General features: G+C 65.3%; 1 protein-coding gene across 1 annotated transcript; it reads left to right on the forward strand.

The window, feature by feature from the left end:
- The first annotated feature begins 3521 nt into the window (after positions 1-3521).
- On the forward strand, positions 3522-15438 carry CMPK2 (cytidine/uridine monophosphate kinase 2). The gene is made up of 5 exons (XM_045844457.1): positions 3522-4267; positions 5425-5539; positions 6438-6639; positions 12165-12398; positions 13795-15438. The coding sequence occupies exons 1-5, from the start codon at positions 3593-3595 to the stop codon at positions 13910-13912; spliced, it is 1344 nt and encodes a 447-aa protein (XP_045700413.1). The 5' UTR covers positions 3522-3592; the 3' UTR covers positions 13913-15438.
- The last annotated feature ends 267 nt before the right edge of the window (positions 15439-15705 follow it).

A 15705-nucleotide genomic window follows, 5' to 3' on the forward strand; every position in this document is an offset into this window, starting at 1 on the left:
ACCTCGTTTAATAAAAGAAAAAGAAAAGGAACTTGGCCAAGACCTTAAAGCCTCCCACACCGTCTCCCAGGCCCTAGGGCCTGCCCCTGGCCCAAGGACAGCCCTGTCCTGTGTCCCCCCCCCCGCACTGCGGGGTGGCCTGCCGTTCAGTGTTGGATGGACCCACCCAGCAGGCTCCTGTCACCCCATGTCTGCAGGTGCACCCGCCGTGCTGAGCCCCGCAGCGGCTCGTTGGCATCCCCAGCCAGCCGGGACCCCCCCCCCACCACCACCACCCCAGTGAGAGTGGGCCGGCGTGCGCACTGCTCCGGCACCACGCGCATTTGGAAGGCTTTGCTCTCATGTTCCTCCTTGTGGTCAATGTACACGTGAGTTTGTGAGCCGGGGGGGGGGTGTCACTGCTCCACCAGCCACACGCGTGTTCCCCTCAGGACAGGGCTGCACGGCGGGTTCCGGTGCCCCACTTGCCTCCCTTCTCCCTCGCCATGGTCGCTTCGCGGCCGTGGATCACCACCGTTGCCGTGTGCGTGTGGCGGCGGCACCCCTGCCTTTTCGGCGCCTGGCTCTCCGACGGCCGGCGGCACGAAGCACCGGTCACCGGGTTTTAGTCCAAATCTCACGCTCCTTTCTGTCCCGGCCGCCTGCACTTTCCGGAGGGGCCTGTAGGCCTCGGCCGCCTGTCCTGCCCTGTGCTGGTCACGGGCGCTGCGAACGTCCCCTCGAACTCTGGGCTCTCGTGTTCACTCACTTGCTGCGTGCGAGTGGCTTCGTTCTTGTCACGAGTGTAACTGTACTAGCAGCTGTCACTGCACAAGTGTAACTGTAACCACACTAGCCTGCAGACCTGTGTGTGTGTGTGTGTGTAAAGAAATGAAACGTGTCCCAAAGAGCTTCACAATGACAGTGCTGCTCCTTGAAATTTTCACTTGATGTCCGTGTGTGTGTGTGTGTGTGTGTGTGTGCACATGTGTGTTAGGCTGTGTTTCAGCAGTCTCCAGAGGACCCTTGTGTGTGCTGACCGGCTGCGCCTCCGGAGCGGGCCACCCTCCCAGGCGGGGCTCCCTCCAGGGAAGGGGGTGCGGCGGAGTGGGAGCAGAGTCAGCCAAGGGCCCACGTCACACAGGGCCTCGCGAGGCCCGAGCAGGCGTCTGAGGCCTTCGCCCCCTGTGGCCACGCAGGCTGCGTGTCCTCTCCGGCAGTGAGCTCCAGGGACCCGTGGGAGCCGGCTCCGGGGAGCCGTGGCCGCCCGACGCCAGGCCCCCAGCTGTGCAGGAGCTGCCCAGCCCGGGCCCCGACGCCTGCGCGCAGCAGCAGGACAGGCTGGGGAGGGTGCTGCCAGGCCCCAGGCCTGCGCCTGGTCCTCAGGGGTTGATATCAAGAAGCTTCCGGGGCCTGGTTGCAAGGCATGGCCAGGACCGGTCCTGGCTCCAGGCTCCCCGGGAGAAATGCCAACGGCGAGCCCCTGCCCCTACCCCCCTGCCATGGTACCACTTTCCTCCGGGAGCCCGGACGCCGGGTTCCTCCGAGAGAGCAGCGACCCCACAGGCTGGCCTCCAGTCAGAGCTCCCCACCCCGGCAGGTCCGGGGGGCTCGTGTAAGGGAGGAGCAGGAGGCCCTGGTGCCGGGGGCTTTACCCCCTGGGGAGCAGCTGCTTAGGCTGCTGGTCATCGTCCCCCCGACCTTCGTCCCCTCTCTCCCGGACTTCCACCCCAGAGTCCTCACTCCTCCTCGCGTCCCGAGTTCGCCGTCACCGTCAGACGCCCCCAGTCACGGATGCTGACTCATGTGTGTGACAGCCTTTCTCTCTGGGGGTCCTTCTGAGCCCACGCTCCTTCCCTGCCCTGCTTTCCTGGCGTGCTGGTTTCCTCTCCTTCCTTCCCTCCAACCCGAACAGCCTACCCAGACGCCCGCCTACTTCAATAGGGGTTCAGAAGGCACTCTTTTTCAAAATAAAGGTTATTTTTTCATTTTATTGTTTATTAACTGCGGCGTTTACATCTGTGGACCCGCCCTCTCTGTTTCATCCCGCCGCGAGCAGAGCGGTGCGCGTGGTTTCCCCTTTGCCCGAGTGACGGCGCAGGTGCGGGAGACCGGGGTTCCTCTGAGTGGGCGACGCCGTGTTATCGGTCCTTTCGGGGAAGTCTCTGAGCTCTCTGCGTCCCGGCTCCAGCATCTCTGTGTCCTGAAACTATGAGCAACCGTACTCAGCGCAGCCGCCCACCCACGTTGGAGCCTGAACTTATGAGACATTTTCAGGACAGGAGATGCTGTGTCTTCAGTGGGCAACACCGAGCTGCCCTTGACTGAGCTCAGGCCCTGCAGTGCCCTCCGTGTCACCGTCTCCTGGCCGGGAGGAGCCCGGTGGGAACGGAGAGGAAAACTGAGATGAAGAACGGGGGGGGGGGGGCAAGGACACAGAGTCAGGGGAGGGCCGCGGGAGGGGGCAGGGCTGTCCTACGGCACAGAAAGGCGTTCGCCCCTTTTTTGTTTCCCGGTGTGCCACCCCCGGGCAGACCCCTCTGCACGCTGACGCCCCAAAGTCGAGCGCCTCACAGAGCGTAGACTGGGCCCAGGCACGGCCCTGCTCTCCAGGGGCTGGGCGCCCCTGACCCCGCTGCCTTGCTCCTGACCAGGTGCGCGTCTCTGAGAGGTCACGGTGGTCAGCACGGTTCTCCTTTGGAATCACACACAGTCCCGAGGCCGAGCCGATGACGCAGTCTGTTCACTCCCAGAACACCGCGTGTTTCCACCCTGAGCTGGGTGCTGGGTGCTGGATGTTCCAGATTTTTCTCGGGGCGTTCTCTTCTGGGTCAGTGTGACCACCGCTGCCGAGATCAGGGCAGGAGCACAGACAGGAACAATTACGTCAGTCCCGACCCTGGCGGTGGTCCCGTCCCAGGCGGTCAGGCTGCGGCAGCTTCCTTCCACTGGGGGCGCAGCTCCACCAACCACCCCCCACCCCCCGCCCCGGCCTCAGTCAGGCACGTCTCCCCGGGGGGCCTGCACTCCTGAACGGGTTTGTGGTGAAAGCCCCTTTACAGGACAAGTCTGGGGACCTCCCCCGGCAGTGCCGGCCAACAAAGAGGATGCCTCCAAGTATTGGGGAAACATATGAAGGGACGTGAAAGCACTCGTTTAGGCAAAAAGCACCTCCTGGTGGAACTCGGGCCCGGGCTGCGCCGGCCAGGGTGGTCCCAGCCGGGAGCCAGGAGCGGGGGTCGGGGAGAGGATGCAAGGCCGGGGCCCCGCGAGTGAATTGGGGCTGAGGACGAGTCACACCGGGGCCGGGCGGGGGTGGGGGGCTGCTCTCCCCGAAGCAGCGCCACTCAGTCCCGTTCAGCAGCCCCTGCGGGGCTCACCCCGGGAAGGCAGCCCTCGGGGCGCCCGCGCGGCCCGCGGGGACGAGCACCTGCGGCGTTTCCTCCCACTCCCAGTCCCCGGGGCCGCCGGCAGGACCTCGCCGCAGGCAGGACCTCGCCCCCGGCTCCCCGCCCCCGCCCCCGCGGCCAGTTAACTTTCGTTTCCTGGAGGCACCTCCCGAGCGCGCCCGGTTTCATTGGCGAGCGCGGGGCCCAGGGACCCGGAGACGCCCATGGTCTGGGCCGGCCGCCTGCGCGCCCTGCCGCTCCGGATCCTGTCGGGGCCGCGGCTCCGGGCCTGTGCCAGCACCATGGCGCCGCCGCGCTTCTTCGCGCTGGAGCTCCCCGGCTGCACCTTGGCGCACTTCGCGGTGGGCGCCGACGCCCCCGGCGCGCCCGCCGACCCCCGAGTGGCCGAGCTCATGGCCCCCCCGGGCCGCAGCTACTCGCTGTGCGTGCCGGTGGCACCGGGCGGGGACCCCGGGGCCCGGGTGCGCGCGGCCCGGCTGCACCAGCGCCTCCTGCAGCAGCTCGACCGCGGCCCCCTCAAGCGCTGCCAGCTGCACCGGCTGCTGTGCTACCAGCCCGGCGGCGGGGCGGGGACCCTGCAGCAGGGCGTCCTGCTCCACGACCCCAGCGACAGCCCCGACACCCGGCGCGCGCTGCTGGCGCTGCTGGACTCCTACCTGGAGGCCCCGCGCCCGAGTCTGGGCGAGTTCTTGGCCGACGACGCCACCCGCCAGCTGTGGCAGCGCCGGTGGGAGCTGCTGGACGGCCAGGGGTGGCGGCAGGTGGAGCCCGAGCCCGTGGGGCCTGCCCCGGAGCCAGACCTGCATCCCGCGGTCCCCGACCTGCCCAGCGCCGGGGTCTTCCCCCACCGGGAAGCCGCTCGCGCCGTTCTGGAGGCGGTAAGAGTTCCCCTCCCTCCCCAGCGTCGGGCCCTTCACATCTCAGAGTGGGCCCAGCACTAGGCAGCGGCTGCCTGTCGAAACCGCTGCGGCCCGGGTGGTGGGCCCACTCTGGAGGGCACGCTGGGGCCTGCAGGCGGCCTGCGGGCAGGCTCTGTCCGGACTCCTGGCCCTCTCTCGGTTCCCACCAGCCAGGACCCCCCCGCCGACTCAGGGGCTTCCACCTGAGCCACTCAGGTACGCTGCACGTGTCTCTCCACGGCTCACACATGGAGACCTGCCTTGCGGTGTGGTGGCAACTAAGGGGACATGGGACGCACAGCAGGTGCCAGTGAAGGGGAGCCGGGCAGGGCAGGGGTGTCCGCGCATGCCTCCTGAGGCTGGGCGCGCTTTCCAAGCTCGCGGGGCAGCCCTGCGGACGGGCCCCAGACACAGGCGCAGCCGCCGGGGGCGCGACCCCAACGGTGGCCTTCACACCTCGAGCCACGTCCAGCCCGTCTGTCAAGCAGCCTGTGCGACAGCGTCCTCACTCCGCAGCAGGGCCACCCCTCCCAGGGTCGTCATGGTCAGGCAGACAGACTGGCCACGGCAACACCCCGCCCGCGCCCAGGGCGTCGCCTGGCTCAGAGCCGAGCCGCACGTGAGTCAGTGTCTGGGCCTCGGCCCAGAGGTGCCAGGGCCTGGCCTCGGGGTGCAGCAGGGTGAGAACTCTGAACCCCACGGCCCCTGCCCCGCTCCCTCCCTGGTGCCTGCTCAGCTGCTCCCTCTTCTCCGCCCCACACGGCCACCCGACGAACCAGGACCCGAGGCCTGTGCTGGCTGCTGTCTTGGGGGCCGCCCCGCGGCTGCCTCCCCGCACGGGACACACTGCCCCCAGCGGGCCTGCTGCTCCAGCGTCGCTGTGTGACTGTGTGTCACCGCTGGGCTGCCCGCTCTGGAGGACAGGGGCCTGCAGGGCTGCAGCCCGGGCGACCCTGATGGCCACCGCCTCTCTGAGCTGGGACCACATGGTACAGCTAAGGACACCCCTGTCCCTAGGTCCGAACGCTGTGAATTTGGCGTGGCGCCGGCAGAACTCGGGCCTCCGCGGTGGCGGGTGGCCACGCGTTGCTGCCGCTTCCCCGCTAACCTGCCCATGCTGCCTTACTGTCTTACAGTGCACGGCCGTCATCCCGGAGGCCCGGGCCATGCTGGAGCTGGTGGACCGGTGCCCCGCCCGGGCCCAGAAGGGCGAGTTCCCTGTCATTGTCATCGAAGGACTGGATGCCACAGGTGAGAGAATGGTCCCTTGTAGGTACAACAAGGAGATGAACCAATCCGTTGTAGGGAGACACGGGTTTTGGCCAATGGAACTTCCCACGGAGGTCAGATGAGCCTCCTGGGCACCCCTCGCCTGCGCTGGCAGGGAGCCGGGCAGCCCCGGGACGCTCTCGTGTGTGTGCGCTTCCGCGTGTGCGGCCGCCGAGGGCCGGGGACACTGGGTGCAGCCCGGGGGTGGAGGTCAGGGGGCCGCGGACAGGGTCCGGGAGAGCGCGGGAGGGTTCCCAGCCCGAGTGTGCGTGCAGTCCAGAGCGGGGCTGGCCACGTGAGGAGGGCAGGGTGGGCAGGTGGGAGACCTGGGCCGGCATCGCCTGTCTGGGGACCCCGGGCAGGTCAGAGGTGCTTGTGGAGCCCGAGGGGGCAGAAGCAGGAAGTGGGGGGGAAGGCTTAGGGGCTGCCCAATGGCTGTCACAATACAGTGGAGGGGCCCGCACTCAGCCCTGGACGCCCCGGCACAGGCGTGGCCCCAGGGCCGCAGGAGAGACTGAGGGGGAGGCTGAGCTTGGGGCGCAATGCAAGAGGGTCGCCTGGTGTGGAGGCTGGGGGGGCTCCTTCCCAGGGCAGCTGATGGGCTTTCCGGGGAGGGGGGCAGAGCTGAGGGCAGCCGCCACCCCGGAGTTCACCGTCTGCCAACAGACAGGCCGTCTGCTTTCGTCCCTCGTGGTGTCCTAACACCACAGAGAGGGGCCCTCGGCTCCCGAGGGTCTGCGACTCCCCATCATCAAACGAGTAGTCAGCTCCTTGGGTTGGCAGGTGGGCAGAGTGTGTGCCCTTCTGAGTTGGCAGGACTTGGGGGAGGGAGGCGGCGCGGGGGTTAAGGTGAGCTGTGCCGTGTCCGCATGACCTGCAGGTAAAACCACCGTGACCCAGGCTGCTTCGGAGTCTCTCAAGGCCGTGCTCCTGCGCTCCCCGCCTGCTTGCGTCAGCCAGTGGAGGAAAGTATTTGATGACGAGCCTACCATCGTTAGAAGAGCTTTTTACTCACTGGGCAATTACATCGTGGCCTCCGAAATAGCCGAAGCATCCGCCAGATGCCCCGTGATTGTGGACAGGTGGGTGTGACGATGAACTTGGCATCTTCCTCCCACTACATGTGTGCATGTGTGTGTGCATATGGATGCAAGTACACCCGTGTGCCTACAAGTGAGCCTGTGTCATCATAGTATCAGAAATAATGTCTGTGACCTATCAATCACACCACTGCCTGGCATTTCCCTAAGGACACAATGTGCGGTGAAACTAAACGCTGCAGCAGTGACTGGCCCAGGTGGATACTGAGCTTCTTCCCGGGGAGAAACGCAGGTCCCAGAAAATGAGGTGATTTGCCACAGTGCCCGAGCTACAGTGACACTCGGGGGACAGCCCCGGGGCCCCGTCTCACAGACCCACGCTCTCCGAGGCTCATCGGGCTCTGGCTCAGTCGGCAAACGTTCACTGGCCGCCCGCGGCAGCTGCTCTCCATGGGGGCTTCCGTGGGAAAGGAGCTGGGGGGGCCCCACTTTCCCGGGGCAGGCTCAGGGGAAGGAGAGAGGGGGGCAGTGGAGAGCATGGACCCGCAGGGTCAGGTCAGAGCACGGGGAGTGTCTGAATGAGGAGGATCCACGGAGACACGCGAGGTGCCGCGTGGGAAGGCCTGTGGGAAGGGGCCCGGGCTGACCGTCCCCAAAGGGACAGACCCGAGCCTCGGAGAGCACCGTGGAGAGAGGGAGCCGTGCGACAGGGCAGAGGGGGGAGAGGGTGACCTCCCTGAGGACCGGAGACAGGCCAGTAGCCTGGGTGCTCTCTGGAGGAAGGGAGAGGGAAGGGCGGGGACAGGGTGCCGGGGTGCGCAGCTGTGGTGAGGGGGGTGGCGGTGATGCTGAGTGCGGCAGGGAGCCAGTGGAAGGTTCTGGATAAAGGAGCACCATCAATGCATGACGTCATTGAGAGTTCACGCACAAGCAGTAGTTTTATGCTGCTACAAAGAAGGGGCCGAGGCAGGTCATCTAGGCCTACCCACAGCGACTTGGTGACAGGGAGGTGACAGTGATGATGAGACCAGCTTCCCTCCCACCAGGCGGGTGCCAGCTCATGCCACGGGCCCCGACACCCAGAGTGCGGGGCGCAGGGGGTGGTGGGGGCGGACCCCGGCACGGGCCGGAGAGGAATTTCAGAGGACGCAGCCGAGTGCGGGAGGGCGGCCAGCGCCCCCCATCCCTCGGGGGGGGTTCTCCCCCAAGAGCTAGTTCCAGCTTTGTTCACCACATGGGAGGGCCGGGGCAGCCAGGAGCCCAGCACAGGGGGAGCGTGAATAGACACGGGCCGGCCTTTACAAACGGAGCGCCGGTCAGCGGTGCACACTGAGCCGCCGGAGCTGTGAAACCTCAGAAGGAGACAACCGAGGGCAGGAGGAGGTTCCCCAGGACGCGGGCCGGGAGGGCGCGGGGCTGAGCACAGAGGGACCGCAGGCGTGAGCGCGGGTCAGGAGCCGGCCGGCCTCGGGGGAGGGGGCCGTGAGGCGGGCGCGAAGGGCGGACGGTACCGGGGCTTTTGTTCTACTGTCCTCTCTGCACTCGCACTTTCTGGGGGGCGGAAAGACAAGCCACCGTGTTGAAGCGTGACCGGCATTCGGGAAAGGGCATGGTTCCCAAATGGAAATCCCAATGAATTTCAAGGAGTGGGCACGTCTGGGTAGAGCCTGCACCCCGCCGTAGACTGGGGGCCCCGTCCAGGCCCGCGAGCCCGCCGCCGCCTCCTCCTTCTGGCCCCCACCCCCCGCCCATCACCGCAGGGGAGGTCCACCTGCTCCTGAACACAGGCAGGGGGCCGGAAGTGCCCTCTGCATGCGACGTCCTCCGCACTGCACGCGAGATTCTTCCTTGGTGTGAGGAGCGTCCGCTAACACACTCCCGCGCACACGCGGGTGCAATCCTGTTGCGTCGAGTCCCGGAGTGGAGCTGGGGGTCTGCGGGGCTCCAGGGTGGGCCTGCTTTATTTAGTGGGTGTTGTGGAAGTGGGGGAAACAATCCAGTCCCCCCCCCCCCACACACACACACCTGCTGGAGAATTAGTTGCCTTAGACGTTCGGCCTAGCCAACCCTCGGCCCTGCCCGCTTAGCCACCTGCTCCAGCTTTTCCTACTCGTGCCGGGGGGCAGCTCAGCCAGTTAAGGGCTTTTTAACTGACCAATCTGGGCAAGGAACGTCTACCCCTCTGTTGACCTATCTTTGTACCCCTTTCTCTGCCTCAGAAACGCTCCGAGAAGAATTCGCCGTGCGTGCTTGCAGAGGATCAGGTGGGGGCGGGGGACCACGGGGAGAACGGCACAGAGGAGGGTGCGGGCCGGCGCCGTGGCCCCAGCCGCCCACCCGCCCGAGGGCCGCTCTGGCTCATCACGGCCAGGCGGCACTTCCCGCTGGCGAGGCGCACGGGGTCCTGGGAAGGGGGAGAAACGCGTCCCTCCCTCCGTGGGGCTCCTTTGCCTGGGTGACGCTTTCGCCCGGTGGCGAAAGTGCCTGATGCCACCGTATCCGCCGTCTCTTCCTTTCGCACGGTCCCCTGTGTCCCTGAGGAGGAGCCCCTGCCCTTCCTGATGGCGGCACAGCCTCGGAAACCCGGGGAGAGTCGTGCGTGAGCCAAGTTGGCCACCCTCGATGGGTTGTTTTTAAAACTGTTTCGGGGCAGGCACAGAGAATCAGAACCCTAAGAGCAAGCCCAGTCGGCCCTCCGGTTCTCCGACGCCCAGCAGAGCAGGCCCTTTCCTGAGCAGCGGAAGGCCGGAGTGGCGCCAGCCCCCCCCCACGAGGCCTGTGCCCCGCTCCCTGGGACTGCTGGGGGTCCGCATCCCCTCCCTGCTGACCCCCAGGCCTGGGGACCGCCAGCCACGGAGGAGTGCAGGGGCAGGCGCTCTGAAAGCAGCCAGTTGCCCTTCAAACCCAAGGCAGTGCCACCTGAGCTGTGGACAGTGTGCCGGCATGTGGCGTTTGATTGGCACTAACGTGGCTCCCCGAGGGGCAGGAGCAGAGGACACTGAATCGGGGAAGGGTGCGGCATCCGTGGCCGGGGGGTGTGGCTGCTTAGGGGCAGCCGCGGTGTTGTCGGCGAGAGAACTCTCCCGGGGAGAGCAGGGCCGGTTCTTCCCGGTGTTTCTTCTCTGTGCCCATGAGTCTGTTCTTCGGAGCCACGCCGTGTCCCGGGGGGGGCCTGGGTGGGCTTGTTCCTGTCCAAAGGGCTCAGTGAAACCCGTTTTAGACAGCACCATTGTCTAGCTTCAGGTATCAGGGAGGCGGTCGTTTTCAGTGGCAATGGTAGGGAAGGTCTGCAGCTGAACCATCCTTATTGCTTTTATTTTATTTTATTTTTTGTTTTGTTTTGATTTTTTAAATTTAATCATTGTTCAAGTACAGTTTTCTTGTCCTTTACTCCCATCTCAGCCCACCCACCCAGCCCTCCCCAGCTCCCTCCCATTCCTAGCCCCCCCAGTTTCTGTCCGTGTGTCTATACTTGTTCCTGTGTACACCCTTCCTCCTTCCCCCTGAAATCCCCCTGACATTCCCTCCCCTCTCCCCTCTGGTCCCTGTCAGCCTGTCCTCTATTTCAGTGTCTTGGGTTCTATTTTGCTTGTTCGTTTGTTTTACTGCATCCTTATTGCTTTTAAAAACCTATTCTTGCTCACGGTTTTTCTGCAGTAAAGAAGACTTTTAAGTATTCTTAAAAGTATTATCAATACTTTCAATGCAGGGGGTGTTACCCTCTGTGTTCACAGGGGGTGTCCAGTCCCCGGGCCTGGGCCCTGTGGAGAGCGCAGGGAACATAGTTGCCCGGTCACCGGCGGGAGGTCACGGGCGGGAGGAGCCCGGCCCTGCATGCCTTCGCTGAGCTCGGGAGATAAGATGTGCCCGATAGAGAAGGTGAACCTACGAGTTTTCAGGGGCAAGACTGACGTAGGCGACCCAGAGGAATGTTCCAGGCAGAACCCGGAGCTGTCAGCTGCAGCGGCCTGAGGAGCTCAGAGCAGGGCACCCCTGGGGGGGGGGGCGGTGGACAGGGCCTTGCGGGGCGGACAGCGTTGGAGGGGATGCACCCCCAGATTAGTTTGTGACGTTTGTCCTTTGCGGGACTGCCTGTCACGTTAACACAAGTTACCATGATGTGGCTTCGGCCGGTAAGAGCTAGAAGCTTGAGCTGGCAGTGGGGGGACAGTGTTTCAGGCACGAGTGTATTTTTGCAGCACCTGTGGGGGAGGAGGCTTGCAGGACCCCCGTTTCCCGGGCGAGGAAGCCGAGACCACCTTGGTTTCCGTGGCTCAGGGACACCCACACAGCAAGCAGGTGGCGGAAGGTAGCACAGTGCTCAGCCCGGGTGACCCCGGGTGTCTGTTCTGCAGGTGCCTGCCAGCCTCACCGTGCAAGCAGTTCAGCCCCGCAACGGTGACGGAGTTCAGGTCCTAACCTTGAAGGCCGGGAACGGAACATGGGGATGGGTGTGGAGCTAGGAGCCCCTTTTTGCCGGAAGGTGTCTGTGGTTCCCTCCCAAGTGTTTGCTGCAGGTGGCTGTCCTTTGGGGCCGGGCTGGGAGCTTTGCACCGAGTCACTGAGTCATAAGCTGTGCCAACAGGTAACATAAACCACACCACCCTCTTGTCCCCGAAGAGCACACAGCGCACGCGCCTGGGGTGCCGGATGGCGCATGGGTTTTGGACGCGGGCGACTGGAGAGGCCTCTCCTCAGGGGGACGCAGGGGCACACACTTGTGAACAGGCAGCTCTGATGTGCAGAGAGCTCTTGGGTGGTGTGCGGTGCGGGAAGGGGCAGGGGACTGGGCGTGGGGGCTTCAGCTGAGCGTGACCCTGAGGGACCCGGGGGGAGTTTGCCAGTGGAGACCCTCACTGCAGCCAGAGGAAGGACTGTGGGAATGGTGCCCCCACCCCACCCCGTGCAGGAGGTGCGGGGGAGGCCCTTGGGCACCCTGAAACAGACGGCTGGTCTGATTTTCTTTTATGGGTGTGACTTTCTGTTCCTTCCCCCAAACACTTGAAAACAGCCCGTTGAGAGGGGCCGGCTTCGCTCAGGGACGACGTCCTGGAGTTTCGTGGGTGGCGTCTGGGTTCGTACCTCCCCCCCTGCCCGACGCAGACGCGCAGTTGCCCGGCTGCAGGGTGGGCATGGACACAGGCTGCTGCCGTGTTCCCAGAACGGGACCTCCCTGGGCAAGTTCAAGTGTGAAACCAGGCAGGCGGGTGTTCGTCCGGCCACGGCACAGCAGGACGCTCGAGGGCTCACACACGCGCCCCCCGGCCCCGCTGTTCTGCCTTCGCAGAGGAGCGCACGGTGGAGCCCCACCCTCAGCCCGGCTTCCACGGAGCCGCTGGCTCCGTGAACAGCCCACCGCCTTCTCAGTGTGGCCGTGGGTTTTATCCTTTCCATTTCACAAATGCTTCCAATAAGCAAGAGTTAGCTTATTTGATGGATACAATGCTGGGAAAATGTGAGCAGAGTCATCTCTGGGTTCAGCATCCTCAGGGGCTGATTTTCTCATCCTCTGGGCCTGCCTTGGTTTCTTCTGCAGACGGGGACCTCACCCCTCCTTCCCTTCTCAGGTACTGGCACAGCACGGCCGCCTACGCCATCGCCACCGAGGTGAGCGGGGCTGTCCGTCACCTGCCGCCGGCCCAGCACCCCGTGTACCAGTGGCCGAGGGACCTGCTGCGGCCCGACCTGGTCCTGCTGCTCACTGTGAACCCCGAGGAGCGGCTGCGGAGGATCCGGGACCGGGGCCTGGAGAAGACCAGGGAGGAGACGGAGCTGGAGGCCAACAGCATATTTCGTCAGAAGTAGGTATCTCCGTGCGGCACCGTGAGTGACAGGGGTCCCCGGCCGTGGCGGGGGCCAGGAAGGCCACCGACTTTGGGAATCTGGCAAAACGATCTTGTTTCTGTTTTTCAACCCCAAGGGCCAGTAGTCTCCAAGTGAGTTCAGCTGCTTCCAGCGGGGTGGCCACATGGGGCTCCAGCACCACGGGATGTCCCCGGGGGGGCAGCACTTCCTAGCCCCCCTCCCCATACCTGAGAGGCCAACACACGAGTGTGGGGGGTCCCGGCTCCCCCCTCGGAGCACCGTGACCGCAGCGCGCTGTCTGCTGAACTCGGGGACTCGGCCTGCTCGCCGCCCCTGCGCCAGGCCTGCTGGACGAGAGGCTCTGTCCTCCCCGCGAGGACGGCGGCCGCGTCCTACAGTTCGCCCATCCGAGGCCCAGAGAATTCAGTGGTCGGTCTGCATTTGCATAGGCCCTCATCGGAGGCAAAACTGGGATTAAAACCAAGCTCCTTCTGGCGCCAGGCGGTGGTCTTGTGCTCACGGGAAAGCAGGAGCGCCCCAGTGCACCCCTCCCCAGTGCACACCCCCCCTCCACCCCGGGGCGCGGGAGCCCATGCTGTGGGGCGGGCTGCAGAGGCCGCGGCAGAACGGCTTACGTAAGCGCACACTGACAGCACAGTCACCCCGACACGCAGCCGTCACAGCGTACACAGGGAGCAGCCCTGCCGCGTGCGGAGAAACCTCGTCACGCGCTGGGCTCGCGTCCAGCCGTGGGCCCTGGTGACGGACTCCCAGGGCAGGCGTTGCCTGGGTCCTCGTTTCACAGAGGGGGCGGGGCCTGGAAGCCCCATGCCGTCCACTTCAGCCACGCCACTGTGCATGCGTACGTGCGTGCGTGGAGGGGCTGCACGGGGCAAGGGGAGAAAGGGAGCCCCGGCCATGGGTGGGGAGGCTCCGCGGGGAACACGCGTGTGCGCGGGGCCTCTGGCTCGTGTCATGCCTGGCTCGTCGGAAACGCTTCAGGACCCAGACTGCAGAGACGCTCGCCACGGGGCAGGTCACTCCACCTCCTTGGGCCTCCGCTGCTCTGTCTGCAGAATGGGGGGGTGGGGGGTGCCGGTGCTCCCTCCCTGCGGCCCCCTCTGAGCACCAGACGGGGAGGATCACGCAGGATCCTGCTGCGTGGCACACGGTGGGCGCCCGCCGTGCCCGCCGTAACCGGGGCCGCCGGCGGATCGTGCGCTGAACGCGATGCGTCGGGCGCGTCCTGGGGCAAAGCCGGCGGCCCAGGGAGTGCGTGGCCAACCAGACGGGGGCTGCAGGCCCCGGGGCTTGGACCGCGGCGGGCAATGCCAGGGCCGTGGGGCGCTGCGTTGAGGGGCGTGCCAACCCTTCCCTTCTGCCGGCCCGCAGGGTGGAAGAGTGCTACCGGCGGATGGACAACCCCGGCTGCCGGGAGGTGGACGCCAGCCCGCCCCGCGAAGAGGTCCTGCAGACGGTGCTGAGCCTGATCCGGACCAGCTGTGGCTAGCGGCGGAGCCCCGGGCCCACGGACACGTGGGACCGAGCGTGGCCTTGTTCCCCACGTCTCCGCCCACGGCCGGCTGTGCACGTTTCCCGATGGCTGCTGCGTAACCCTGTCGTGTGGCAGGAGACTGGGGACCGGACATTCCACTTCATGTCAATCACTGTATTGCTTCTGACCCATGGGCCCCTGTAGCTGTAGACTGGTCACATTCTAGGGAGAGGCGGGGGGTGGCTTTCTGCCTAGTGTAACCCACATTTTCTTGGGATGTATTTTAGCTACTTCCTCCCCAAAGGCCTCCCAGGTTCTTGTCCCCCGGAAGGCATGTGGTGTGTGCGGCCATCAGTAAGGTGTTCCCACTCCACAGACGCCCCACCCCGGCCTCTGCCAGGCCGCCGCCCCTCCCTGGCTCCACGAGGAGACCTCAACACGGAGGGGTGACGGCTTTCCAGCCTGCCCGCACCCCGTCCGTCCTCCTGACTTAGCCAAGCACTCCCGCAGACCCGGCCCTGTGTCCCGGCTCCCACGGCGCTGGGCTGTGGGTCGGGGACACCTTCCCAGAAGCCATCTGCCCACTGGCTGCCCCCAAAACCCTGACAGGGTCCTCTCCTCAGCCCTCTCGAGTCCACCGGGGAGACAGCCGGCCCACGACCCTCCCAGGACAGATACACCCGCCCTCCTGGAACTGGTTCTGCTCACTTCGACTCCCGTCCTTCCTCTGCGAACAGGCCTTGGACACAGTGTGTGTTCTGCCCTGCCCCCGCCCCCGCCCCTGCCCCGGGTGCGGTGCACTCCGCCGACGCAGCAGCGGTGCATTTAGACGGTGTTTCCCTGTCGTGCAGGGACGGTGGGTCACTGGCTGCAGTGCCAGCCAGCGGGGGAGCTGAGGCGATGCCCGCTCCGTGCTTTCCCTCCACAGTGGACTGAGTTTGTCTTCCTGAGTGGAGCCTAGACTGAGGACTCTCGGTGAATTCTCTCGCACGTGAGAGTCCGCTGGCCGCACGTGGAGTCAGGGTAGAGATCTGTGTGGCTGGAGAACAGCCGCTCGGAGGAGGGGACCTTGACAGTTCTGTGGCCTTGGGCGAGTCCTGTAACACCAGCAGCCCGGGCCACTGGGTCTGCAGTGGGAGAACGACTCTCCATTTGTCCTAAGGAGGTGGCCGGACCAGGCGGGTACCTCCAGTCTCCTCCAGTTCTCAGATGGGTGAGCCTGTAAATTGCTTAAGTCCCCATCGGGGTTATAATATGGGATCCTAAATGACAATGGAGTTTAGCGTTAGCTACAGCATACTCGTGTTCAAAAGGACAGCAGGTGATTCATACACGACCTATCCGTGTGTATAAATATGTAATCGATTCCAGTTGAGAACGTTTCTGAGGCTGATAAGCAGTGTCGGGGTTCTTTGGGGGGGGCACCTGGCGATGTGACTGGGGTGGACCCGTCAGGCGGCCTGGGGGGCCGGCTGCCTGGCGGAACACGCATTGACGGCCTTCCCTGGGGGCCTCGCACACCAATAAACTCTCTGTGTTTTCTGATCTGAGCCGTGGTCACACGTGTGTGTTGGTTTCCTGAGGGTGCCCCTGCAGTGCGGCTCTGGGGTGGGGGCCGGGGATTGGGGCAGGGAGCGGGGAGGCACAGGCTCCCGGGGCCAAGTGACCTGGGAGGCAGGGAGGCCGCTGGGGAGAGTGCAGGCCCCTCCTCACCGCACATGCCAGTGGGGTCGTCTCCCCACCCAGTGAGACCTGATTCTTCGGGCCCTTGGGCCCTTCCCACACCGCTAGGTGTGTGATCTGTGAGT

This window comes from Phyllostomus hastatus, unplaced genomic scaffold (genome assembly GCF_019186645.2).
Source record: "Phyllostomus hastatus isolate PE091 unplaced genomic scaffold, TTU_PhHast_1.1 phas_contig_402, whole genome shotgun sequence".
Lineage (NCBI taxonomy): Eukaryota > Metazoa > Chordata > Mammalia > Chiroptera > Phyllostomidae > Phyllostomus > Phyllostomus hastatus.